This window comes from Mauremys reevesii, linkage group 22, assembly GCF_016161935.1.
Source record: "Mauremys reevesii isolate NIE-2019 linkage group 22, ASM1616193v1, whole genome shotgun sequence".
NCBI lineage: Eukaryota > Metazoa > Chordata > Testudines > Geoemydidae > Mauremys > Mauremys reevesii.
Window position 1 is genome coordinate 9,729,381 of NC_052644.1, and position 27,510 is coordinate 9,756,890.

Consider the following 27,510-nt stretch of genomic DNA (forward strand, 5'->3'; position numbering starts at 1 on the left):
CTGAAACCATGACTGTGCTACTGGCCACAAAAAGGTTGGGGACCACTGCTCTACAATAACAAAGCAGTGTGTGCAGCTCAGCCCTATGGACAGACCCTACAATAACAAAGCAGTGTGTGCAGCTCAGCCCTATCGTGAGACCCCCTACAATAACAAAACAGTGGGTGCAGCCCAGCCCTAAGGAGAGACCCTACAATAACAAAGCAGAGTGTGCAGTACACCCCTAAGGAAAGACCCTACAATAACAAGGCAGTGTGTGCAGTACAGCTCAAAGGAGAGACCCTACAATAACAAATCTGTATGTGTTGCCCCTCTCTTAAGCCAGGCCACTGGAAGGTACTGGGAAAGTTTGGGAAATTGTCCCCATTTGGGGCCTCTGTGTGTGGTGGGAGCTGGTTCTCAACTCTCTGGACCAGGCCTTCTCTGGGACTCATCCAGCCAGCAGCTGAGCCCGTCCTGCCCTGGCAACCCCTCAGCACCGCTCTCCAACCCCCACACCCGTACACACTGGGTCCCCCCCCAACCCCTGCACACACTCAGCACTGAATAGACTGTGCAGGCCCGGCCCAGGGACGGGAGGGAGCCAGTAACACAGGGGGCTCTCAGCTTCCCGCAAGGCCCCTCCTTTGGGTCTCTCCCATGCCTTGGGGCCACACTGGGGACAGGAAGGGGATCCGGCCAGCAGGGGCTTCAGTCTGTGCAAAGGGACCTGCTGGCCCCTCATGGGGTGAAGCCTGACATCCCCACAGCGCCCCCTTTGCCAGGCGAGCAGCTCCGAGCAGTGACTACAGGGTAGGGTGACCATATTTCCCTACTCTGAAAACGGGACACCGGGTAAGAGATGGCCAGTGCTCAGGGGAGTTTACAGTATGCAAACAAGATAAGGCCGTTTCATATATTTTATATCCATGTTCATATATTTTATTTAAAACTCAGTTGTTACTGGGATTGTTCCTTGCCTTGCCGTTCTTCAGGGTGTGAAGCTGCTTGATGCCCGTTATATTTCTCTGACGATGCTATTTGGCTGAGGGTTTGCTCGTCTTTCAGCAACTTGTCGTAGAATGCAGTGCAGTCTAGAGAAAAGTGAACTCACACACTCAAGACCGCCTTCGTGGTGGAGATATTCAGATGTGATTTTTCAGGAGACCACACATCATTCATAATTGAAAAGACACATTCAACAGGCACTGTAGTACCAGGCAGACACAGCACAAATTCCACAGCCTTGGCTAGATCTGTGTATTGGACTGCATTACGGTCAATCGCTCTTGAAAAATCTTCTGCCACCTTTCGGTGATGGGCGTTCTTTGACGGTTCCAGTTTGAAAGACAACTGGAGACAATTGATTTGGCACTAGACCACTTGTCAAAGAGACGATTCTCATCCAACATATATAAGGTGGGAATTCTGATGTGGCATGCAGGGAGGCTGTCTTGTATATTTCTTAGCAAAGCCCACTCAAACTTTTCGGTGCACTCAAAGGCAGGTCTTCAGTGCTCTCAGTCTCTAAGTAGGATAGGCCTGTTGTGTAAAAATTGTCAACTACGTTGTAAAACTCCTTTTCTTTCATTTGCCTGCATTCTACAAAAGTGTGCAGTAGGTTCTTCACTTCTGTGGTGACACATCTTTCTCCAAGCCTCTCCAATAAGTTAACCTGCAGGGAATGTATTTGAAGTGCCACTGACAAAGCATTTTTCTCTATCATCTCCATTAGGTTTTGAAACATGGCAGTTTGTCTGCTGACAAATCGAAGACACAGTTGAGTGGCAGGAGCATCGAAGAGCTTCTGTAGCAGTGTCGGGCATTAACTTGAGAAAGAAAATACGCTTTAAGCCCATCAAAATTGACAGAATCCCATGTTGCTGGTCTCAGTGAGAGGAATTGTGTGCTGCCATTCTCTAGTAATTTGGTAAACTCAATTTCAATACATCCACAGAAACCTTTCAGCTCTTCAACATGCTCTGTGTAGATATGAAAGTATTTGTAAACCTTTCCAGCAAAGATCTCTACATCTAAAGGAAGACAATCAGTTTGGAGTTATGCACAATATGTGCACCGCACCCAATACTGAAGATCTCTTTTCCTAAGTTGGCCTGGAGATTTCACCACAAATTGTTTTTCCCACAACGTCTGGCACCCCCAACGTTAGTGTTAGTGTTAGCTGCACAAATTCCAACAATCTTGCCACTAAGAGAGTACTTCTTAATCACTTGCTGGATGAATGCACACTGCAAATCTGATGTTTACCTGGGTAGAGATGAATAATCAGTAATTTTTGTGCAAACTCCACCCAGTGGGAGAAAATACCATATAAGAACAGGAAATAGTTTTTGCTCGTTTTTGATCGATACATCCACACGAAGCGCAATAAAGAAACTCCTGTCCAACTCAAGCTGCATTTTTTCAATGGTTAAAGGGGCTAAGACGTTGCAAGCGACTGCCTTGGATTTTGTGTGAGCAGATGAAAACGTAGACTGGCCTAGTTTCCCAATTATTGTGATGTACAGTCACTAGAGTGGAAACTGTGTGCGTGCCGCACTGAGTAGTAAGCAAATACTCCCTCACTGGCAAAAACGTTTTCAGCTTCTGTGTCTTGCCTCAGAAAAAATCCTGAAACACTTAGTGTTAAACACTTATTTTTACCAGCATCTCTGTGTTTCTTGCTTTGAAGGTGCTGGGTAATGTCATTTCAACCGTTGGCAATGGAGGAATGTGCTCCACATGTCTCACATACAACTTTGCTGTTGTCCAGTGTTGAAGTGTCTTTTTTTAAAAACTTGAACTGTTTTTGGAGGTCTTCATTACAATTACACAGCTGTTTCCTAGACATTTTTATAGCAAAAAATGACCACACACAAACAGTTGATTCTTCTAAGGACACAGATATGCACAAGGCTCACCCCCACACCCCTCCAAAAAGAACAAAAGCATCACCTGGCAACATCCTGTGACTGGGGGCAGCATTGCCTTCACAGCTGGGCAATGGAGAGCATCGGAGGCTTGCTGGCGTGCCTGGCTCTGAAGACAGCGCCCCCGCCAGCAGCAGCACAGAAGTAAGAGTAGCATGGTGGTATTGCCACCCTTACTTGTAACACAACCAGCCCTTGCCAAAGGAGAACATGTGTGTCAATGAACTGTGTGTGCTCCTTGTAGGGATGTTTTGGATACATGATGTCAGTCTGCCTCCAGCTGGGACCCTGCTCCTAACAGTCTCTGTTTTGCTGAACCAATTTCTTGCTATGAGCCAAGTTAATCTCCAAGTTGAAGGGTTTACACTAGAGATCTCTATGGCCTGGTAAATCTGATACTGAAACACCAGGGAAGAACTGATTTGCAAGTGTTCCTTCACAAGGCTTTCTCGGAACACTGGCCCAGCCCAGCATCTGGGCACGGCCCTCTGCCTCTACGGCAGGCAGCCTGTTTGGCTCAGGGAGACTCTTAGCTAAAACAAAACATGCAATTAAAAACCCTGCCTATTTCACACTGTCTCAACACTCAGGCTCCCAAGCAAGGCAAACCTTGGAGCTGGGAAGAGACCATCATGCTGCTTTCAGCCTGCAGCTGCAACTCAACTAACCAGAAAAAAACCCAGCATTTACAAATCAGAGCACTGCCACTAACCCGCATCGGATTACCTGCGTGCGGCATCCTTCAACCCTGCTGATGCTGACAATCCATTTAGCCATGATCTGTGCCCATCAGTTTCTACTTTCTCGTTGCTGACCTCGCACTGAGCTGACGGGAACATTAATTTAGTGCTTCTATGCAGCCTCCGGTTAAGTTGGTCAAACCATTTTATTCTGAGCCTTACAGTCAGGGAAGCTCAGACTCTGAGGCAGCGCAGAAGTGAGGGTGGCAATACCATGTCACCCTTACTTCTCTGCTCTGCCCTGCGGCCAGCAAGCGGGGCTGCTTCCTTGGGGTCAGTTCTGAAATTAGCACTGTCTGACAGCAGCAACCTTCTCTGCTGCTGCTGGTGGGCATCACTGACTTCAGAGCTGATCCCCCTGGCAGCAGCCACATCTCTCTGCTCTCCACTCTGTCACCCTACTCTCTGTGCGTCCTACCAGTCACGACTGCATTCACTGAGCTCAGGGAGGAATGCCCCGCTGTAATGTGTGCAGCACACTCATTTTACCAGAACACCAGGCTGCTCGGGAAGGGATTATACATCTCTGAGGTACAATCCTCTAAGTATACTCCTCACTATCCTGTAATGCAAGCAGTGAACAGCTGTCCTAGGTTGACCCAGACATAAGAACTGCCTGTAGTGTCCAGCGGAGATCGGGGACTGCTGCCCGGGGGGACAGCTCTGAAGGCAGCGCTGCCTTCACAAATCAGGGCAAATGTCTAGTTTTACTGAAAAAAAGTAGGGACGGCCTGAACAGAGCTGAAAAAGGGACTGTCCCTGCCAAAACAGGACATATGGTCACCCTACTGCAGAGGGGGTGAGAGTGGGGCACTTTGAGGAGAGAGGAGCCATTGACACCTTGTGGAAGCTTTTGGGAATTACAAGAAATCAGAAAGGTTTCAGCTGCCAATATGCTACTAATGCAAAGAAAAGGGGGAATAATGTGATTGTTCCACAACATCTTCTTCTGGGAAATGTGCAACAGGGCTCATGTCTGGACGCAGCTGCTGTCTCCGTATCTAGCTGTGTAATATTACCACAGGGTATTTATACAGCACAAGGATGGGGTGGGGGAGGGAAGGTTAGAGACAAACTCTTTGTATCTGTATCTGTAATCCGGCCCATCCCTTTCCATTAAGCAAGGCACCATCATGCAGCTGCACGTAGTTCTGCACCTTATCTACACTCTAGAAGCTGTAATGATCATTTACTGGGGGCCCGGGCTGGCTGCTGCACAGACAGACGGGGCCTGGTGGCCTGAGTTCAGGGTGCATTGGGCATAGAGAGAGGAGACGGGTCCTGGTGCCCCAAGCTCAGGGTTCATTGGGCACAGACAGACAGACAGGGCCTGGCCCCCCAAGCTCAGGGTTTATTGGGCACAGACAGACAGACGGGGCCTGGTGCTCTGAGCTCAGGGCGTATTGGGCACAGACAGACAGACGGGGCCTGGTGCCTCGAGATCAGGCTGTACTGGGCACATACATATGAGAACACCAGGCTTTACCAGGGCCTGGCACATCGGGCACAGGCAGACACCCATAGTCAGTCTCTCCCCATAGCTCATGTAAATGTTGGGATGGTTGCTTCGTTGGGAAGGAGCCGGCTTTCTCTGTGCACCTGACAATGGTTCTGCCGGGCGCACCACATGCTGTCTGCATGGCTGGGCACAGGCTGCTCAGGGATGGGCGTGGGAGCTGCTGGGAGTGATACCAGGGAAAGCTGGGGGTGGGGCGGAGCAGGGGAGTTTTCCAAGTCAGCTGGGGGGACAATGGTGACAGGGGCCCTACAGGGGGAGTGGAGACCCCCAGCCCCCAGATGAGCCCCATCAGCATCCCCACAGTCCAGGCAGCTGGCAGCTCTGGGGCTGCTCTGAGCAGGATCCCACCGGCCCGTCTCTCACTGCAGGCTGAGCCCAGCCCAGCCCGGCTGGCACGCGGCTTTCACAGCACCACGTCTTCCCTCACCAGCCAGGTCATCTCACTGTTGGGCTCCTCGGAGGGCTCTGGATTTGCCTCTCCCTGGGACCAGGGTGGGGTCCCTGGAGCCCTCAGCTCCTTCAGGTGCACATGGCCTGCAAGCAAGAGAACAGGGTGAAGCACCCGGGCCACTGACCTTTGCCAATGGCCCAACCTCACCCAGGTGCCAGGGCACCTTGTGAATGGGACCCCACTGTAGGGTTGCCAACTTTTGAATCACACAAAGCTGAACACCCCTGCCCCTCCAAGGCTCCACCCCCACTTCGTCCATGACCCCTTTCTCCATTGCTCGCTCTCCCACACCCTCCCACACTTTCACCTGTCTGGACCAGGGGGGTGGGGTGCAGGAGGGGGTGTGGGATCCGGTTGGGATCTGGGCTCTGGGGCGGGGCTGGGGTTAAGGGGTTTGGAGTGCAGGAGGGGGCTGGGGCAGGGGGTTGGGAGGTGTGGGGGGTACAGGCTCCAGGAGGGAGTTTGGGTGTGGGAGCAGGTTGGAGCAGAGGGTGAGGGTCTGGGAGGGGGTTAGGGGTTCGAGGTCCCGGCGCCGCTTACCATGGCTCCCAGGAAGCGGCCACCAGGCCCTTGCGGAACCTAGGTGCATGGGTGGCCGGGGAGCCTCCGTGTGCTGACTTTGCATCTGCAGGCACTGCCCTCACAGCTCCCATTGGTCGTGGTTCCCAGCCAATGCGAGCTGTGGAGCCAGCACTCAGGGCGGAGGCAGCACATGGAGCCTGCCATAGCCTCGGGCCCCTGCTGTGCCATTGACCGGAGCTGCCATGGTCATTTTTTGAATGTGGGTTCTGATCAAAAACTGGATGCTTGGCAACCCTACACCACTGCCAGGGCTGGGCTGTAGGGATGGGGCACCCGCAGGCCGGGACACTGGGCCTGTGCATGGCAGCCAGAGCAGGGATCCCAGTAACTGTGAGAGCAGCAGGTCCCCATGCAGGGAGGCAGCCCAGGGGCACTGGGTGCCAGCAGGGGCTGGACTCCTGGGTTAGGACGGCAACCCTCATCCCAGCCCCGCTTCCTTGCGGCGCTGTGCTCGAGGTCCAGGGCTCTTACCCCGGGGGTTCCCTGCGGCTCCGTCCCGCCGCATCCTCCAGCAGAGCAGGGCCACGAAGATCAGCACCACGACAGCCCCCAGGCCGAGGAGCAGGGACAAGAGCAGCCCAGAGCCTGGGGAGAGAGCCAGGCAGTGAGTTGTTCCCCCCGCACAGATCTGTCACAACCATGGGGCTGACCCTGCCTCTGCCCCACAGCCCCTGAGACTGACTCTCTCCCCCCCCACAGCCTCCTGCCAAGGCTGACTCCATCCCCTCCCCTACAACCCCACATGGCCCAACTCTGTCCCCACCCCACAGGACCCCCCACGGCTGACTCCCTCCCCTGCACCACCGTCGCTATGGGTCTGACTCTGTCCCCCGTTCCCCAGCCCCTATCCTGAGGTGACCTCCCTGTCCCACCCCACAGCCCCACCCGGGATTGTATTTCTTGCCTTCAGAACCTTGGCTGGCCAACCCCACCCCCTCTGCCACAGGGCCCGGGGAGGAGTGCGGAGTGTGGGGCAGTGCAGGGCCCTGCACCGGGGGGTGGCTAAGGGGTAGGGTTGCCAACTGTCTAATCACACTAACCCAAGCACCCTTGCCCCACCCCTGTCCCCTGCCCCTTCCCCAAGGCCACGCCCCTTCTCACTCCATCCCCTCTCCCTCCCCTTGCTGGCTCTCCCCCACCCTCACTCACTTTCGCCAGGCTGAGACAGGGGGTTGGTGTGGGAGGGGATGTGGGCTCTGGGAGGGAGTTTGGGTGCAGGAGGGGGCTCGGGGCTGGGGCAGGGAGTTGGGATATGGGAGTAGGCCCAGGGCTGGGCTGCCCCCAGGGACCATTCCCAGCCCATGAAGTCCAGGGGATGGGGACGTGTTAGAGGGGTTGGGGGGCACTAGCTCCCAGAGGCCTCTTCCCAGCTTTTCCCACAATCCCTGTCCCTCATAATCCTCCTCAGGCCCTGCCCCCCAGACTCGGCCCCCAGATCTGTGCTCTGGCTTTACCTGCAGGGGTAGCAGCCTCCAGCGCCGGAGCCAGGCTGGCAGGAGCGGGAGCCCCGTGGTGGAGGAGGCTGCTCAGAGACCCAGGAGTGGTACCCCAGGCTGAGCAGGGCTGTTGGAATCTCTGGGACAGCCAGTAACCTCGGTGTGGTGGGCAGGTTCCCTGCCGCTGCCCACCTGGAGACTGGCCTCCCCCTGGCATGGCCAGGGTGTCACTCCCGCCCACCCCGTGTCTGCAGGAACATGGGCACGGCTACGGCGCTGGTCACTCACCGGCCTGCCCGGCACACACCACGCTGGCCTCGGAGCCATGGCCACACTGCCCAGGACCCAGCCGGCTCAGCTGGCACTCGCTGATGAGGGATTCCTGTCCCAAGCAGCTCACGCCCTCCAGCCAGACGTCGCCGGCCCCGTGGCCGAACTGAGCAGCCCCCGGGGCTGACAGCGCCGGGCCGCAGCCCAGCTGCTTGCACACCACCCCTGCCTCCGGCAGGCCCCAGCCAGCGTCACACACGGCACTCCAGGTGTTGTTAATCAGCACCTCCACTTGCCCAGAGCAGGAGTTTGAGCCATTCGTCAGCCGCAGGCTCAGCTGGCCCTGATCTGAAACACAAAGCCCAGGCCGTGAGAGGCTGTTCCCTGCCGCCAGGCGCCCGGATACCCGGCACGGCTTGCGGATGGGGTGTGAGTGTCTGCACAGAGCAGAGAGGAGCCATTTCTCTATCACTCCACCTGTGTGCATGTGTGCGTGCGCTCCCTCACTCACACACACTGCAACCCCCATACGCAGGGCCGGCTCTAGGTGTTTTGCCGCCCCAATCAAAGAGAATTTTGGCTGCCCCACCCCAGAAATGAGCTCCGCCTCCTTCCCACCAGTGCACCCGCACCCCCTGCTGCCCCAGCACTTGGCTCCCCCCTAAACGTGGGATCCGCTACCAGCACACTGCAGCTGAGCCCTGGCCCAGCTGCGACTCTGTCCCCATGCGGGTGGAGCTGCTGGGCGGTGTGGAGCGGGAGCACTGTTAGGTGGCGGTATGGCTGCGGGGCGGCACGGAGAACACGGCCCCCTCCCTGGGCTTGGCGGCGCTGCTGGTGGCCGAGGTGGATCAGTTCGTGCTCACCGCCCTCACCCCCGACATGCTGGTGGCTGAGGACCTGGAGAGCCCCCCGGACCTGCTTCTCTTCAGCCTCACGGTGCCCTGGCCCAGCCCCGGCGGGCGGGAAGGCAAGGATCTCCGGCTGCAGGGCTACCTGCTCAGCTCCAGGGGATCCCGCTTCCCTCCCTCCCCGGCTCCTCACACACTCTGGGCAGGGCAACCCAGAGGATTCAGGAGGTCTCTGGCAAAGCAATTTCAGAGGCCCCTTCCATAAAAAATTTGCAATACTATAGTAACATGTATTTGGAAATGTAAAAAATAACTAGTGAAATACATTCAAAAATTAATTTGTAATAATTTGAAAATACACCTGTCATAAATAGTTAGTAAAGGGTTAAAACATAGTACCTGGTGGGCACCTGACCTGAGGACCAATCAGGGAAGAGAATTTGAAATTCCTAGGAGGGAACTTTCTGTTTGTGTGTGTGTGTGTGTTCTTAGCCGTTTGGAATTACAAGGGTTCAGATATTTTAATCAAGTCTTCTACCCGTTTCCACCTTTCTGAACTAATTTCTTCTAGTCAAGATAGTGAGTATTCGAAAGGTACTTTGTGTCCTCATCTAATAATCCTATGTTTGCAATTCTGTGTGTTTGTTATTGATTATTCTTCATTCTGCCTGTATTGTTTGTACTGAGAAGGAGAGAGGATTCTCTCCAGAACTTAGCAAGGTTATACCCTATGAGTGTCCAGCTTGGACTCATAGAGATTCTGTATTTTCTTGTTTTTCTTTTAATAAATTCTTTCTATAAAGATTTGATTAAATCCCTCTACTGTGGATACAGGGGGAGGGGCTAAGAAACTCTCTCTCGGTGGTGAGACAAGCTTATCTCCGGGCAGAGAGGGGAGGGGGGAGGTTTCTCTCTCTGTGAGTTGATCTGTGTTTCCCCAGGGAACATCTTTGGAAAGAGGAAGGGGGGAATACAGGGGTGTCTCGGCCCACGTGAATCGACCGAGTGGTGGCAGCAAAAAGGGGACCTACCCTAGGATTTTAGGGTGGGGGAATACATGCTGGTCCTCAACTTGAAACCCCCCAGTTTCAAGTGAGGGTGAGACCATGACAACACCAAATACATTATTTAAAAACATTAAATGCTTTACTGGTCTGTCTACATTTGCCATTATACAATGGGCTGTTGCGGGTGGTGCTGCTGTTGCCCAGGGCTGGGTGGGGAGCTGGGCTCTGGGTTGGGGGGTGCCCGGCTCACAGGGGCTGGGCTCAGGGCTGTGGGGGGAATGGGGTCAGGGGTTGTCCGGCTCAGAGGGGCTGGGCTCAGAGCTGGGGGTCAGGGCTGTGGGAGATGGGGTCGGGGGTGCCCGGCTCAGAGGGGCTGGGCTCGGAGCTGGGGGTCAGGGCTGTGGGGATGGGGTCAGGGTGCCCAGCTCAGAGGGGTTGGGCTCAGAGCTGGGGGTCAGGGCTGGGGGGGATGAGGCTGGGGGAGTGCCCAGCTCAGAGGGGCTGGACTCGGAGCTGGGGGTCAGGGATGGGGGGGATGAGGCCGGGGGGGGTGCCCAGCTCAGAGGGGCTGGACTCAGAGCTGGGGATCAGGGATGGGAGGGATGAGGCCGGGGTGCCCAGCTCAGAGGGTCTGGACTCGGAGCTGGGGGTCAGGGCTGTGGGGGATGGGGTCGGGGGTGCCCAGCTCAGAGGGGCTGGGCTCGGAGCTGGGGATCAGGGATGGGAGGGATGGAGTCGGGGGGTGCCCGGCTCCGGCCTGGCCCCTTACCATGCCACTTACCCCCTCTCCCCAACAGCACGTGGTGTCTCCAGCGGGGCCTGAGTTCCCACCGCTCGGCTGCAGCTCGCAGCCCTGCCCCCTTACCAGCTGAGACACCGGGGGATGGGGGAAGACGAAGGTGGGGGGAGCCTCCGACATACCCTGTGGGGCCCGGAGCCTGGGGAAAATTGCCCCACTTGCCCCCCCCCGCCCCGCCCGGGCAGCCCTGACTCTGGGAGCCCTTCTCGCTACCGCCGCAACCCGGGCTCGGCTCCAGGGGATCCTGCCTCCCTCCCGGGCTCCTCACACACTCTGGGAGCCCCTCTCGCCGCCACTGCGGCCCGGGCTCGGCTGTGTGAGGAGCTCCCAGAGCGTGTGAGGAGCCGGGGACGGAGCGGGAGCTAAGCCCGGGCTGCGGCGGCGGTGAGAGGGGCTCCCGGACTGTGTGAGGAGCCGGGGACGGAGGGAGGAGGGGTCCTGCTGCCGCTGCCACTCCTGGCGGTACCGCATTTCCGAGTGGGCTCTGCAGGGCGCTGCTGGGTTGGGCAGTGGGCGCGGATTCCGGCTCAGGCAAGTGGCTGCACCAGGGCCGGCTCCCGGCAATGATGCCCCAAGCAAAAAAAATAAAAATAAAAATAAAAAAGGGAGTGAGGGGGGCAGAGTGCCCCCCCTTAGAAAGTGCCGCCCCAAGCACATGCTTGGAGGGCTGGTGCCTAGAGCCGGCCCTGCCCATACTATATGCTGCTATACAAGCAGACACACACACACACAGAGTCCCATGCACAACTGCTATATGGCCCTGTGCACACATATACACATTGCCTCAAACACACATACATACTGCACCGCCTTACACACGCTGCTAAACAAGCAGACACATACACAGAGTCCCATTCACAACCCCCATACGTCCTTATGCACACACACACATTGCCTCAAATACACACACTGTCACACGCACACATACTGCCATTAGGGTTGCCAACTGTCTAATTGCACAAACCCAAACACTCTTGCTCCCCTGCCCCACCCGCTTCTCCAAGGCCCCGCCCTGCTCACTCCATCCTCCCTCCCTCTGTTGCTCGCTCTCCCTCACCCTCACTTTCATCCGGTTGGGGCAGGCAGTTGGGGTGCAGGAGGGGGTGCAGTGTGCAGGATCTGGGAGGGAGTTTGGGTGCGGGAGGGGTCTTAGGGCTGGGGCAAGTAGTTGGAATGCAGGAGGGGGATGGGAGCTGCGGCCAGTGGGAGCTGCGGAGTCGGTGCTCAGGACGGGGCAGTACGCAGAGACCACCTGGCCACCCCTGCGCCAGCAGCCAGAGGGACATGCTGGTTGCTTCCGCGAGCCATGCAGAGCCAGGGCAGGTAGGCTGCCTGCCTTAGCCCTGCTGTGCTGCTGGACTTTTAGTGTCTAAAATCTCCCGGATTGGTTTCAGTAGCCTCTGGGAGATTGAGGCTGATTCCAGGAGACTCCCGGCCCATCTGGGAGGGTTGGCAACCCTAACTGCCACGCATGTATGCAAATATTCATAGACTGTCCTGTGCACACCCCTTCACACACATAGACACACACACGCTGCCACAAACAGGTACAAAGACAATCACACACAAACCCCGAAATGCACACACACACCAACATACCTAACCTGACTCCCAGGGTTAGCACCCTATGCAGAGCCTCCACCCCACTTCCAGCAGCACATGCTCCTACCACCCTCAGTGTTACCTGAGCACACAACACTGGCATCTTCTCCGGGGTTACAGCCATGCTCTCCCCAAGGCTTAGCCCTGCATTTGGTAAGGGCAGTTTCTGCCCCTGTGCACTGAACCTCATCCAGCCACCAGGGGCGGCTCTAGGAATTTCGCTGCCCCAAGCAGGGCAACACGCCGCGGAGGGCGCTCTGGTGGTTGCCAGTCCCGCGGCTCCGGTGGACCTCCTGCAGATGTGCCTGCGGAGGGTCCGCTGGTCCCGCGGCTCCGGTGGACCTCTCGCAGGCACGTCTGCGGATGCTCCACCGAAGCCGCAGGACCAGCGGACCCTCCGCAGGCATGCCTGCAGGAGGTCCACCGGAACCGCCTCCCGCGGCACGCTGCCCCAAGCGCGCGCTTGGCATGCTGGGGCCTGGAGCCGGCCCTGCCAGCCACACACGGTCAGATCCTTGCCCAAAGTGAGCCCCATGTGGCGCTGATAACGCCGTCCCCAGCCCAGCTGCCTGCACATGACTTCAGCCTCAGACAAGCCCCAGCTGCCATCACACACGGTTCCCCACTGCTGGTTATGAAGCACCTCGACTCTCCCAGCGCAGCGACTCGAGCCATTCACCAGTCGGAGCGGAGCCACTTCTGAGATGCCAGCGTCTACAAACACCCAAGGGAGTAAAGACTCAGGGAGGTTCCTGTGCATCTGATCTCTAGTGACACAGGGAATGTAGTGCCTTGAGACACAGGACTGGCTGGAGAGGCAGACTGGAAATTGAAAGCAAGGAAAATGCCAGCTGCTTTTTGTTTTTTACTGTGTTCAGGGAAACAGAACTTTGTAAATAAACCAGAGCGAACCAAAGAAACACTTGACTTGTGAAATCAATTTCTCCTCGTTCCAGAAACACCTGTCAAGGCCCCACTATGGCAACAAACAGGCAACATTCCTCATTTAGGAAGAGCAGAGTGGTCACATGGCAGTGGGGGGTGGCACCCTGACTTGCTTTACAGTTAGTGGACACTCAACAGTGCTGGACATGAAAAGTGTAGGGAACACTGTTCCCACTTAGACATGGCAAGAGGGGTCTGCAGCGTCCCCCAAATCAAAGACCAGGGTGAACAGCACTTTGAACGCTTGCTACAATGTGTAGAAAGACACTCTACATTGCTCTGGGGGATCAGTCTATGGGAGCCTGCAGGAGTCTCCTGCTGCCATGAGAAAAAACATCCCTGGAGTTTCTAAGAATGATCAGTGATAATTTTCTAACACAACAAGTATGGCCCCTGACTCAGGCTGGGCCTACAGGAGACTGATGGATAAAGGAGAATTTATCACAGAATTAGAAATGGGAAGGTGCAGAGGTGCAAGTGATCTGGACCTGATTACACTCGCTATGTGCAAACACAAAACTGCCCTGACAGAAGTGATGGGGTGTCCCAGAGGTTTGCTGCCCACTGCTGGATGCCCCAGCTCTTCAGCACCCCATACCCTAACAGACTGCCCTGCTGGAAGAGAAGAGCACTGAGTTCAGACCGCCAGGGGTTGCCTCGAGGGGTCTTCCACAATCAGCTGCAGGCAGAATCAGCGAGTGCCGTGTTAACTAGTGGGGGGAGCCTGAAGATCTATTGCTAAGTGGCTGGCAAAGCAGAGCAGTTTGTAGGGTGGTTGGAGCAGCCCACAGGATGGTGAGTGGAGTGAAGCAGGGCAGAGCGGAGCAGTTCGTGGGATGGCTGGAGCGGCTCACGGGATGGCTGGTGGAGTGGAGCAGCAGCAGAACCCCACGGAGAGGTTGGACAGTCGGCCCTGGACCACGTAAGCTGCCCCTTAACACCCCGTGCGCCCCTCCCCATTTCCACTCAGGCTGGGCGGGTAAAACTCTGCAGATAAACTTTTGAACTTTGGGGCTGCACTGACCAGGGACAGAGACTTTTGGGTTGTTGGACTTAAGACCCCGAGTGGAAAAGGACATTGCCAAACTTACTTGGGGGTGGGGCTTTTGCTCATGGTTTGTGTTATGAATCCTGTTTGTGGTGTTTCCCCAACATAATGCCGCATTGTTTCCCTCCTTTATTAAAAGGATTTTGCTACACTCAGACTCTGTGCTTGCGAGAGGGGAAGCATTGCCTCTTAGAGGTGCCTGGGGGGTGGTATGTAATTGTCCCAGGTCACTGGAGGGGTGGGGGCTCGAGCCGGTTTTGCATTGAGTTATTGAAACAGATCCCCTGGATACTGAACCCGGCCCTTGTTGCTGCCAACTCAGAGGGGCAGAAGGGTTCCAAGTGTATATAATCTATGGCCAGTGCACTTCAGTACAGTTATGCTGGGGCTGGTGGGGGTTGCAGTGTTAGTTGGCATCGTTCAGAGCGATCACTAGGGGCACAGAGCAAAGAGGTAAGAGTCTCTGTGTGTAACCAGGAACTGAAGACAGCCCTGGGTCTGTGTCATCTCTACAGGGTGTGAGGGGTGGGATGGAAGAAGAGCCCAACAGATCACAGAGCACCCCCTAAGGAGGGGAAAGGGGGAAAGGAAAACAGCCCAGCTGGCCGGCCAGCCCAGCCAGAACAGCCAAAAGCTGCAGAGGTAGCAGCCGAGCAGACGGAGAAGAGGCCTCAATGCACAGAGGGCCCAGAGAGACGGGCTGTGGTGGGTCCAGGCTGCAGCAGGGAGTGAGGGTGGGTGAGTAAGGGATGCAGAAGCTAAGATGAGGGTTGCCAACATTGTATTTAAAAATACAGGCCAGACCTCAGATGTCCCCAGTCTTGACTTGAACCCCTGGGGGCAAGTCCCTCCCCCACCCCACCCCACCCCACCCCACCACTTCCTAGGGCTTCGAATCATAGAATATAAAAAGGTAATAAGTGGAGATGTACCAATCTCCTAGAACTGGAAGGGACCTTGAAAGGTTATGTAGTCCAGCCCCCTGCCTTCACTAGTAGGACCACTAAGTGGCCCCCTCAAAGATTGAGCTCACAACCCTGGGTTTAGCAGGTCAATACTCAAACCACTGAGCTATTCCTCCCCACTCTATAGCAGGGTTGGAAGGTACCTCAGGAGATCATCTTCTCTCTCTCCAGCTCTGGATGCTGTGGAGAACCCAGGGGCTCAGTTGCTGGGTCAGCAGCTGCTGCAGGTGGGCGCCAGGAGCCGACCTGGAGGCTGCAGTTGCTGGTCTTTGCCTGCTGCAGGGCTGTGCACCCTACAGGGGACGTCAGCAGAGACTGTGCGAGTTGGGAGGCTACTTCCCGGTAGTACTGACCCCCCTGCCAGACAGAGCCTGGCCCTTCAGCGCAGCTCCAGGGCACAGAGCCCCGTCCACTTCCCCTGCCAGACGGAGCCTGCGCCGGGGCCGTGCTCAAGGGCTGGAGTCAGCAGGGGGCCCTGAGCAGCAGGGGGCCAGTATTCACAGGTGCCTCTTTCCACTCCTCTCCGGCCCCTGGCCCTTGAGCGCAGCCCCGTCTGCTTTCCCTGAGAAGCACTGAAGGGTCAGGAGGGGAGTGGAAAGATGCACCCATGAGTACTAGCCCCTGCTGTTGAAATACGGGATAAAAGGTGTCCTGCGCTGACTCAGTATGGAACAGGCAAATTTCTGTTTAAATAAGGGACATACCTTGTAATACGGGACTGTTGGCAACCCTAGATGAGATCCACAGCAACATCTGTCTGCTTCCTTACTGGGCCACATCACCTTAGGCTACACAAAGGCAACACAGAAAAAGGGGAGGAGTCTATAGTCTGGTAAAACAGCAGAAACGGCTCATTCTGACCCAGCCTTTTCCAAACGCCAACCCTGCAGAATGTGATTGACAGCATCCTGCAGGGTGGCCACTCTGGGTAGGCAGATTGCAGAAGTTCCCTCGGGTGGAAGTCTTTCTGAGCTCAGCAATCAGAGGAGAAACAAGGGAATGCCCTGCACTGTACAATGGGCCTGCAGCAGAGTCGTTGTCCCTCCCAGAAGCCTCACGGCTGCTCAGATGAAACCGTTCAAGACAGTGAAAGAAGAATGGGATGAGCATTTCGTGCCACGCTGCACTCTGGTGTCTGAGCAGGTACGATTTCACTTATGCCAGCCAGAGAAGGGGGAGCCAGGGAATGAGTTATAAGAGCCCAGTAGAACTTAATCGAACACTGTGGCTATGGGGAGGTGAGCAAAGAACGTATCAGAGAGAGGCTCGTGGTAGGGCTGAGGGTCAGCCAACTATCAGAATGACCCCAAAATGATCCTAACCAGAAAGTTGCTGGCCTGAGTTCCAGATTGTTCAGGAGAAGGAAGATGAATAGAAAACTCAGCAGAAGAGGAACTTTGACAGGGGCCACAGATTCAAATCCTTGTGAATACCGAATCCTGGCCATCGCATTGGAGTGGAAGATTCTAGAGAAAAGGGGGCAGCACTGGGGTGTGCTGGGACCCCTCAATCCTTCTTTGTTAGGGAATCATCTGTTGGAACCAGTGTCACAGCTTGGTAGCTTCCCCGGGGCCCTCTTTCAAGTGCGTGGGCTGGATACCCATACCTGTCCATAGTTACTATCCATATAGTGAAAATCCCAGAGGAAATGTCCCTCTTGGCTGCACTCACAAGAACTGTCCCAGGCTTCCTCAGCTGATGGATCTGCTTTTACCAAGCTGGTCTCTGCTCAGGGGTCTTCCTCCTGCTGAGTTGAGACTTGGGTGGCCATCAATCTCCGGGTCAGGTCTGAGGTAATGCCTGAGCCCCCAGACAAATGTCACGGACCTCCAGGTTCAGTCTGGTGTGTACTTCCCCTGACTGGCTTCTCTCTTCCCCCCAACTCATCAGTCGTGTGAGATTGCTCCACACTTTCGGCCGCTAAGTCATCTTCCAGCAGTACAATGGCATCCACAAGTGTCACAGGCTGGTATCACTGTACCCATTCCTTCCCTCCGGCCAGGAGGACTTGGGTGAACTGCTCGAGGGTTACAGCCTCTGCCACCTGGGCTCCAGACCCCTTGTTGGGCTCCAGCCACCTCCAGGCATAAGCTCTGAGGCACTGGGCTACTGCCCTCAGGCTAGCTCCGGTGGGGTACCGCTCACGATGGGACCACTGTTGGTATGTTTCTGGGCTAATACCGGTCTGGTCAAGGATGGCCTCCTTCACCTTGACATAATCCAAGGCATCCTGGTGATCCGATTTTCGGTAAGCCAGGTGGGCTGGCCCCATCAGGTATGGGGCTAGAAGGGTAGCCCAGTGTTCTGGAGGTCACTGAGTGGCCATGGAAGGCCCCATCTTGGCAAGCTGCAGTGGGAGGCCAGGCAGCATGGACGGACCCTGGTTTGGACTCTGTTGGGGTGACACTCAAAGCCCCTCCAGGCCATAGTAACATTGCCATCTGCTGAACCAGCCTTTCCTGCTGGGCCTGTGGCTGCATGGATAGTTCACTCATCAGTTGCTGTTGCTAGTGAGCGATCGGTTGCAACAGCTCCGCCTGGTGCTGCTGTTGCTGAGGTGCTTGTTGTTGCTGGCTCTCAAGTAACCACTGCGAGACTTTATCAGACTCCACTTCTCATTCTAATATTCTCCCAATGCAAATCACTACAACAAACAGGGAAAACCCGTCCCTCTGTCAGGTTTCCTAGTGTAAGCCTATCAGCAGGCTTTGATCGGTGCCCATGTTCTGCACCATGTGTGATGGGGTGGGGGAACCACAACCAGTGCAGGGTGAGTGCATCCCATACTTTGAGCTGCCCTCAGCCTCAGCACAGTGTGGCCAAATGGCTACAGTCGATATAACTGCCTCTGCCTCTGGGATGGTATGGCCTAGTGGTCAGAGTCAATTAGTCTGCCCTTGTCCTCAGGGGTAGAAAACCTAAAGGTAAGGGCCTATACAGAGGCCCTCTCCCTCAGGGCTGGATGGCCCAAAGGCCAGAGCCAATAGGACTGCCAATGTCTCAGGGCTGTGTGGCCCAATGGCCAGAGTCAGCAGAGATGCCCTCACTCGCAGGGCAGTAGTGTCACCCTAATCTTCAGGGCAGTAAGGCCTTGCAGTCAGTGCCAATGGGCCACCATCTGTGGTGGGCGTATGTGGCGACCATGGTAGGGGGACCCAGGCCCACCCTGCTCCACTGGGTCCCAGCCCAGGGCCCTACCAGTGGCGGAGTTCTCCGCCACAGAGTCAGCGGGGCTTCAACCGAAACTCATCAGCTTCCTACAGGACTATGGCTAGTTCCCCACGGGCCACTTCCTACCATGTCTCTTGGAGCTGTCGTTGAAATCTCCAGGCTTCTCGGTGCATGTGGTTCCCAGTGACTCTGATCCCTCTTGTGAGTCCGCATGCACTTGGGCATATCCCTAGGTCTCGGTGCCTCCGGCATCCACAGTCAGGGGTTCCAGCTGCTCCTGGGCAGGAGCCAGCAAAGAACATGTTTCCTCCTCGATGGTCAGCCCAAACTGAGCCTGGCTGCTCCCTTTTATACTAGTGCTGCACCTGGAGCATGCCCAGTAGGGACGTGGGGTTGTGACTTCCTCAGCTCACAGCAGGGAGTTAACCCTTCCACTTCCAGTACAAGGTGAGTACACTTTCCCAAAGCATGTGGTGCTGCAGTGACTGAAGAGTAAAATGACTGAAACAGCTACGACTGCATTGATGAGACAGGTAGGGTTGCAATTCATCCCACCAGGCTGCGTCTGCAGTTATGAGGAGAATGAATTTGTATCACGGTTACTACATGAGGTTTGCTGAGAACTCCAGATAACGAAGGTGAGAACCAGTGTTGCCTATACTGTGAGTAAAGGGGCAGTGGAGAGAGTAAACCACACCACTGGTTCCATTCTTACAGCCGGAGACGATGAAGACCAACAAGACGGGGAAATGAAGGTATTGTTTGGTATCTTAGCACAGCCATCAAGCAACTATCCCTTACTCTGCTTCTGGGATAATTTGTGGACCCTGCAAACCCAGGCCTCCCAGTGACTTGATGTTCAGCAGCAAGAACTGGCCAGGTCCCTGGCACCCATACAGATCAGAGATACAGTGGACGCTTAGGGCAGGTTAACACTACAAACTTGCGTCAGCTGCTGTAGCTCTTCTGATGAAGATGCTCTAAGCCAGGGGGTTTCGAATTTTTTTCATTTTCGGACCTTGAAATATTTCGAATGGAGGTGGAAATCTCAGACATAGTTTGTGGACCCCCAGGGGTTCAGGAACCACAGACTGAAAACCATGGTTCTATGGTAACGAAACCTTTTATTGACCCCTTAGGCATAGTCTGCAAACCCCCGGGGCCCGCGGACCACAGATTGAAAACCACTGCTCTAAGCTGAGGGGAGAGCTCTCTGGTCAGCTTATTAACCTCATCTCCATGAGAGGCAGTAGCTGTGTCCATGGGAGACGCTCTCCTACCAGCATAGCACTTTATACATGGGGAGCTGAGGTCGGTATAACTACGTCACTCAGGGGTGCGGATTTTTCACAGCCCTGAGCAACATGGTTATACCAAAGTAATTGTGTAGCGTAACCCTGGCCTTATCTCAGTGGCCTGAGGATAGCATTCCAGGAGGTGGAGGAAAAGATGAGCCGGAAGGGAGCGTGCCAGACACGAGACGCCAGGAGAGAGGAGAATGGAATGCCCGTGCATGAATGACAGAAGGTGCAGCAGTGGCTACACAACTGGAAAAAGCATCCTGGAAAAGAATCCCAAACTTACTCCTTTTTGGAGGGGACTTTACATGGTCATTAAAAGCTGAACAACTTATCCTTGCTGATACCAAAAGCAAGTGCATGCAGCTTACCTCGGCACATTGCTATCTTCTACAGACAGCCTGTCCACAACAGATAAGCCTCACCGACAGGGCATGAACCCTGAACTCACTGATAATCTAGATCCAACTATGACTGATGTCTCCATGAGTGAATATAGGACTCGAGCATGCAGAGTGACAAGGAAACCTGTGTGGATGGCAGAGTACCTGGGTTCCTAGGAAGTTATTGTTTTAAATTCTCATTTAACTGGCAGGGGGGAGGGGAAAGCTCTAGTGATCAGTGCAGACAGCACCAATACCAACAAATGGGGCTGATGCTGAATCTTTATCTTAGTCTTAAGCTACAGAGAGTGATTCAGAGAAGGAGCAAAGAAGCCCAGACACAGCCAGAGAATCGCTGATCATGTGAGCTTCGGAAAAATGCTAAGCGCTTTGGGGTCAGAATGGGCTGAAAGAGACTTTGAACTGTGAGCAACGAAACTCTCTCCTTTTGTTTGATTTCTGCTGTGTTCAGCCAGACGGGACTTTGTACGTGCTTTGTAAATAACCAGGACTGCGTTGCAGAAATCCAGCAATGTCAATAACTGTCTCCCTTCTCTTACTTGATATTCCCCCACTTATACATTGCAGGATCATGTTTGCCCACTTAGCTACAGAATCTTCAATCTCTCCTTTGAACAGAAACAATCCACTGAAAATTTGCAAATGAATTTTAGTTCTGCGGTTTCTCTTTGAAGTCTGTTTCTGAAGTTTTTTTTGTCCAAGTATGGCTACTTTTAAATCTGTTGTAGAATGTCTATAGAAGACTGAAGTGTTCTCCTACTGGCTTTTGTATGTTGCCATTCCTGATGTCCTGATGTCTTCTTCTTGATTTTCAAATTTTACACCGTTAATTAGGGCTGGAATTGACACCTCCTCATCAATTATTGGGAGTGGACTACATCCACCCTGATGGAATTGGCCCTGTCAACACTGGTTCTCCGACTGTGAGGTAACTCCCTTCTCTTCATGTGTCAGTATATAATGCCTGAATCTGTAATTTTCACTCCATGCATCTGAAGAAGTGGGTTTTTACCCAGAAAACCTTATGCCCAAATAAATCTGTTAGTCTTTAAGGTGCCACCGGATGCCTTGTTGTCCTCTTGATACCAGCTGCCAACTAGACATTGAGCTGTTGATCACTACCCGTTGAGCCCATCGATCTAGACAGCTTTCTTTCATCCACCTTTTAGTCCATTCATCCTATTTAGTTTAATTTAGAGAAAGTTAAGAGATGACTTGATTACACTCTATCAGTACCTATCAGAGGACACAGAGGGCTCTCGAATCCAGCACACAAAAACAGAACGAGATCCAGTGACTGAAGCTAGATATATTCAGAAATATCAGGGCATTGATACCAGTGAGGTTAATTCATTACTGGAACAATGTATCTAGGGACACGTGAGATCCTCTGACACTTTAAGTCTATACAGGAAGAAGAAGACTGGGCGTTTTTCTTAAAAATCTGTGATAACTCAAACAAAAGTTGTGGCCTTGGCACAAGAGAGATTCTCTCGCCGAGTTTTGCTGATGGCCTGACTCAATGCTCAAAACTCTCCCTTCCAGCCTTAAACTCTGTTAGTCTGAACAGGCTCCAGACACAGAAACTGCATGAGAATGGGAGGCCAGGATCTCTTCTCACCATTGAAATGAAGCCACCTCTTGGGTAGGGCCAGGCAGCTGAGAAACAGGACAAGGAAATATGGCCCAGCTGTTTAGAACAGGAAGCGAGGAAGCAGCCTGTGTCCAATCATAGCTCCCAAAGAACATTACAGGTTCAGGATTAATTAACTAAGATGCAAATTGGCCACAAGAATGGGGATACCAGACCTACTCTTGACAAAGTGACCCTCGTTTCTAGTCCATGTAATTTGCTACGGGCTCAATTTAACACCATACCAAACCAGTGGGGCCTGTGATTACACAGTGCCCCATTGTGCCATAGCAGGGCAGGGGATCATAGAGTCATCGACTCCAAGGCTAGAACGTACCTTTTTGAGAATCTAGTCTGATCCTAGAGCAGAGCTGTTACAGAAACATCCATTCTTGACTCAACCACCACCACCCATGGTAATTTGTGCCATGGTGAATTACCCTCACCATTCTAAATGTATGCCTCATTTCCATTCTGAATATGTCTAGCTTCAACCTTCAGCCATTGGATGCTGATCTACCTTCCTTTGCTAGACTGAAGAGCCCAGTATTAAATATTTATTCTCCAGGTAGATTCTTGTAGACTGTGATCACGTCACCTCTCACCCTTCTCTTTGTTAATAGAATGAGCTCCTTGAGCCTGTCGCTGTAAGGCAGGTTTTCTTATCCTTTAATCATTCTTGTGGCTCTTCCATGACCCTCTCCAATTTATCAACATCCTTCCTGGATTGTGGGCAGCAGAACTGAATACAGTATTCCTGCAATGGCCACAGCAGTGTCAAACATAGAGGTAAAATATCCTCTCTGCTCCTGCTCATGATTCCTCTCTTTATACATCCCAGGATTGCATTAGCCCTTTTGACCACAGAGTCTCAGTGGGAGCTCATGCTGGATTGTCTACCTCAACCTGGAAATCTGTTTCGGAGTCACTGTTTCCCAGGATATAATCCCCCATCATGTAAACATGATCTGCATTCTTTGTTCCTAGACGTAGATATTTACATTTAAATGTACATTGTTTGCTTGCACCTAGTTTACCAAGCAATCCAGATCAGGCTGAATCAGTGACCTGTGCACTTCATTATTTACCACTCCCCCAATCTTTGTATCATCTGCAAATTTTAACACCTATGAATTTATATTTTATTTTAAGTCATTGATAAAAATGTTAAATATCATAGGTCCAAGAACCACTCCCTGCCACGTGTGCCATGTTAATTTTATAGTGTTATCGTTTTTTTAATCAAAATGTTGTGTGGTATCTTACAGAAGTCTCAGTCTGTTTCATCCACACTATTACCTTTATCAAACAAATTGGTAATCTCATCCAAAAAAAAAAATCAGCTCAGTTTGACAAGATCTATTTCCCATAAACCCATGTTCATTTCCATTAATTGCATTACCCTCCTTTAATTCTTTATTGTTCGACTCTCATATCAGCTACTCCATTATCTTGCCTGGGATTGACGTTAGGCTGACAGGCCTGTAATTACTCGAGTTATCCCTTTTACTCTTTTTAAAAATTGGCACAACATTAGCTTTCTTCCAGGCTGCTGGAGCTTTCCTAGCACTCCAAGACTTACTGAAAATCAATAATAACAGTCCAGCATGCTCCGTACTGTTTTAAAACCCTTGGATGCAAATTATCTGGATCTGCAATTTTAAACTATCTATCTTTCATGGCTTCTGTTTAACATCCTCCTGATACATTAGTGGAATGGACAGAGCATTACCATCACCATATGGTGAGACTATATGATCTATTTTTCCCAAATACAGAACAAAAATATGTATTGAACACTTCTGCTCTTTCTGCATCGTTATTGATATTTCTACCATTTCCATCTAAGCATGGACCGATATCATTGTTAGGATTCTTTTGGTTCTTAATATATTTTAAAAACACCTTCTTGTTGCCATTAACTCTGCTGGTCATAGATTTCTTATTCTGTCCCTTTGCTTCCCTAAGTAGAACAATCAAATGAGGCTGAAGGCCTCTCCACACAGCACACATACCCCTCTCTGCAGTAGAGGCCCATAGCACAGTGTTGGGGCTCTGGGGTCAGCACTAACTCAGACAGGAAAGCATGCTCTATTTAGCTTCCCAACAGGCTCTCTGCAGCATCAACAGTGCAAGGGAAAGCAAGAGGTACCTGAGCACATAACACTGGAATCTTTTCTGTGGTGATAGTTATGTTTTCCCCAAGGTTTAGCCCTGCATTCACAGAGGGAAGCTTCTGATTCTGTGCAGTGAACATCATCCAGTCAGATGGGATCGGACCATCACCAAAATCAAGCTCTGCCTAGGGCTGATAACCCCATTCCACAGCCCAGCTGCCTGCACAGAACGTCAGTGTCAGGTAACTGCCAGTTATCATCACATACGGTTCCCCCCCTGCTGATTGTGAAGCACCTCAACTCTCCCAGAACAGAGATTTGGGCCATTCACCAGTTGGAGTGGATCAAAACCTAGACTGACTGAGCCTTCAAACACCCCAAGAGAATAATGACTCAGAGAGATTCCTGTGCCTCTGATCGCTAGTGACGCTGGGGAACGTACCGCCTCCCGCTGACAGGTCTGAACAGTCTCTAAACACAGCACCTGCCTATCAAGGACTCATGCCCCACCCCTGACATGCAGCCACCTCTGGGGTGGAACAAGGCAGCTGAGAGAGTAGGCACAGAAACTCATGGGCTGCATAGGAGAGGGAGTGAGGAAGAACCGTGTCTCCAGTCACAGCTCTAGGGGATGTTACAGGTTCAGGAGTAATTAGCTGAGATGGAAATCACCCGGAATGACGGGGGGAGGAGCCCCACACTTCATAAAGGGATCCCAGGTTTCTACTGCCTCTGACTCCAGTCTGCAGACTCCATTCGACCCCAAATCCTGCAAATGGGATCTACGGTTACCCAGCGCCCCATTGTGCTGTAGTGGGGCAGGGGGATCAGAGCGATCAGTGACGGGGAGGGTCTCTCACTGAGGTGCACGTACTGCTCCCTGCAGCGCAGGCCCTGAGTGCTGTACTGGGGCACTGGGCTCAGCAATGACTGCGAGGGAAGAGCGCCCCCTACTGAGCCCCCACATTACTCCCTGCAGCACAGGCAAGGGAAATGGGGTCAGCACTGATACCACGGGAAGAGAGACACTAACTGTGACCCCGAGCTGGATCCCTGCAGTACAGGCCCTTAGCACCATGCTGGGGCACTGGGGTCAGCGCTGACTCAGACAGGAGAGCTGGGTCTGTGCTGAAAGCTTCCCAGCACCACCCACAGTGACGTGATGGAAGAGGGTTACCTGAGCACACAACACTGGCATCTTCTTCATGGTGACAGTTATTGTCTCCCCACGGCCGAGCCCTGCATTCGGCGAGGGCAGCTTCTGTCCCTGTGCACTGAACATCATCCAGCCAGATGGGGTCAGATTCTTGCCCAAAGTGAGCCCCCGCTAGGACTGATAACGCCATCCCACAGCCCAGCTCCCTGCACACAACTCCAGCATCTGTTATGTCCCAGCTGTCATCACACACGGTTCCCCACTGCTGGTTGTGAAACACCTCGACTCTCCCAGCACAGCGACTTGAACCATCAACCAGTCGGACTGAAGCCCTCTCTGGAACGGATGAGTCTGCAAATGTGCCAAGGGAATAAACACTCAGGGAAATTCCTTTGCCTCTGATCACTAGTGACATTGGGGAACATAGCACCTCAGATCTGATCAGTCTCTACAATTGCCTGACACAGGTTCATTCCCCCCTACTAATATACAGCAGCCTCTGGGGTGTGAAGGGGCAGCTGAGAGACAGGCCATGAAAACACGCAGGCTGTGTAGGAGAGGGAGTGAGGAAGAACCCTGTCTCCAGTCACAGCAGTGGGGGATGTTACAGGTTTGGGGTAATTAGCTGAGATTAAAATCACTAAAATGGGGTAGGAGCCCCACACTTCATAAAGGGACCCAGGGTTTATATTGCCTCTGAGCGGCTGCATGCTCCATTTGACCCCAAATCCCACAAAGGGGATCTACAGTTACCCTGCGCCCCATTGTGCTGTAGTGGGGCAGGGGGATCAGAGCAATCAGTGATGGGGGAGGGTCTCTCACTGAGGCACACGTCCTGCTCCCTGCAGCGCAGGCCCTAAGTGCTGTGCTGGGGCACTGGGGACAGCGCTGTCTACAAGGGGAGAGCGCCCCCTACTGAGCCCCCTTCCTGCTCCCCACAACACCCAAAGTGATGGAGGAGGGTTACCTGAGCACACAACACCGGCATCTTCTCCGTGGTTACAGTTATGGATTCCCCAAGGCCGAGCCCTGCAGTCGGAGAGGGCAGCTTCTGCCCCTGTGCAGTGAAGGTTATCCAGCCAGATGGGATCAGTGCCTCGTCCAAATCGAGCCCCTCCTGGGGCTGATAACGCCATCCCACAGCCCAGCTGCCTGCACACGACTCTGGCCTCAGCTAAATCCCAGCTGTCATCACACACGGTTCCCCACAGCTGGCGGTGAAGCACCTCGACTCTCCCAGCGCAGCGATTCGGGCCGTTCACCAGTCGGAGCTGAGTCTGCTCTGAAATGCCTGAGTCTGCAAATGCCCCAAGGAAATAAACACTCACTGCATCTGATCACTATTAACCCTGGGGAAAGGAGCACCTCCCATTAATGGCTGTGAACAGCCTGTGCAACTGCCTGTCAGGGGTTCACTCCCCACCACTGACATTCCGGCACCTCTGGAGTAGAACAGGGCAGCTGAGAGACCAGGCCCAGAAACTCATGGGCTGTGCAGGAGAGGGAGTGAGGAAGAATCCTGTCAACAGTCACAGCTTTGGGGATATTACAGGTTCAAGGGTAATTAGCTGACATGGAAATCACCCAGAGTGTGGGGAGGAGAAGCCCCACACTTCATAAAGGGATCCCAGGTTTCTACTGCCCCTGAGCAGCTGCAGGCTCCATTCAACCCCAAATCGCACATGGGATTTACGGTTACCCAGTGCCCCATTGTGCTGTAGTGGGGCAGGGGGATCAGAGTGATCAGCGATGGGGAGGGTCTCTCACAGAAGCGCACGTACTGCTCCCTGCAGCGCAGGCCCTAAGTGCTGTGCTGGGGCCAGCCCTGCCTTCAAGGGAAGGGCATTATTATTGAAACCACCACCCTGCCTCCTACAGCCGTCACCACCCTGGAACACTGGGGTCAGCACTAACTGCAGGGGGAAAGGCCCCTTGTGTGGTCCCCAAACTGCTCCCTACAGCACAGTCCCTTCACCCACATGGGGGTCAGCACTGACTGCAAGGGCAGAGCAGTCCCTCAGGAGCCCGCACGCTGCCCCTGCAACACGGGCCCCTAGCACAGTGCGGTTACATTGGGCTCTGAACTGACCGCCCCCTACTGATCTCCTACCCCACTCCCTGCAGCATCTACCGGGATGGAGGAGGGTTACCTGAGCACACAACACCGGCATCTTCTCCATGGTGACAGTTACTATCTCCCCAAGGCCGAGCCCTGCATTCGGCGAGGGCAGCTTCTGTCCCTGTGCAGTTGACGTCATCCAGCCAGATGGGGTCAGATCCTCGCCCAAATCGAGCCCCTCCTGGGGCTGATGATGCCGTCCCACAGCCCAGCTGCCTGCACACAACTCCAGCATCAGTTATGTCCCAGCTGTCATCACACACGGTTCCCCACTGCTGGTTGTGAAGCACCTCGACTCTCCCAGCGCAGCGACTCGGGCCATTCGCCAGACGGAGCAAATTCTGCTCTGAAATGCCTGAGTCTGCAAATACCCCAATGGAATAAACACTCAGGTAGGTTCCTGTACATCTGATTGCTACTAATACTGGGGAACTTAGCACCTCCCACTGACAGGTCTGAACAGCCTCTAAACAGAGCGCCTGCCTGTC

At 53.7% G+C, this 27,510-nt stretch overlaps 1 protein-coding gene across 6 annotated transcripts in view; it reads right to left on the minus strand.

Moving 5' to 3' along the window:
- Positions 1–3,084: 3,084 nt before the first annotated feature.
- Positions 3,085–27,510, minus strand: part of LOC120388075 (deleted in malignant brain tumors 1 protein-like) — a 47,118-nt gene continuing 22,692 nt past the window's right edge. For 5 of the 6 annotated variants that reach the window (XM_039509636.1, XM_039509637.1, XM_039509633.1 and 2 more), the window contains 6 exons: positions 27,054–27,383; positions 25,871–26,200; positions 24,925–25,254; positions 7,926–8,255; positions 6,673–6,786; positions 3,085–5,702 (listed from right to left, as the gene is read on the minus strand). In XM_039509636.1, coding sequence (XP_039365570.1) covers positions 5,572–5,702; positions 6,673–6,786; positions 7,926–8,255; positions 24,925–25,254; positions 25,871–26,200; positions 27,054–27,383 — 1,565 coding nt within the window. In that variant the 3' untranslated portion in view covers positions 3,085–5,571. The remainder of the gene's footprint in view (positions 5,703–6,672; positions 6,787–7,925; positions 8,256–24,924; positions 25,255–25,870; positions 26,201–27,053; positions 27,384–27,510) is intronic. The other variant, XM_039509634.1, reaches the window with a different exon arrangement.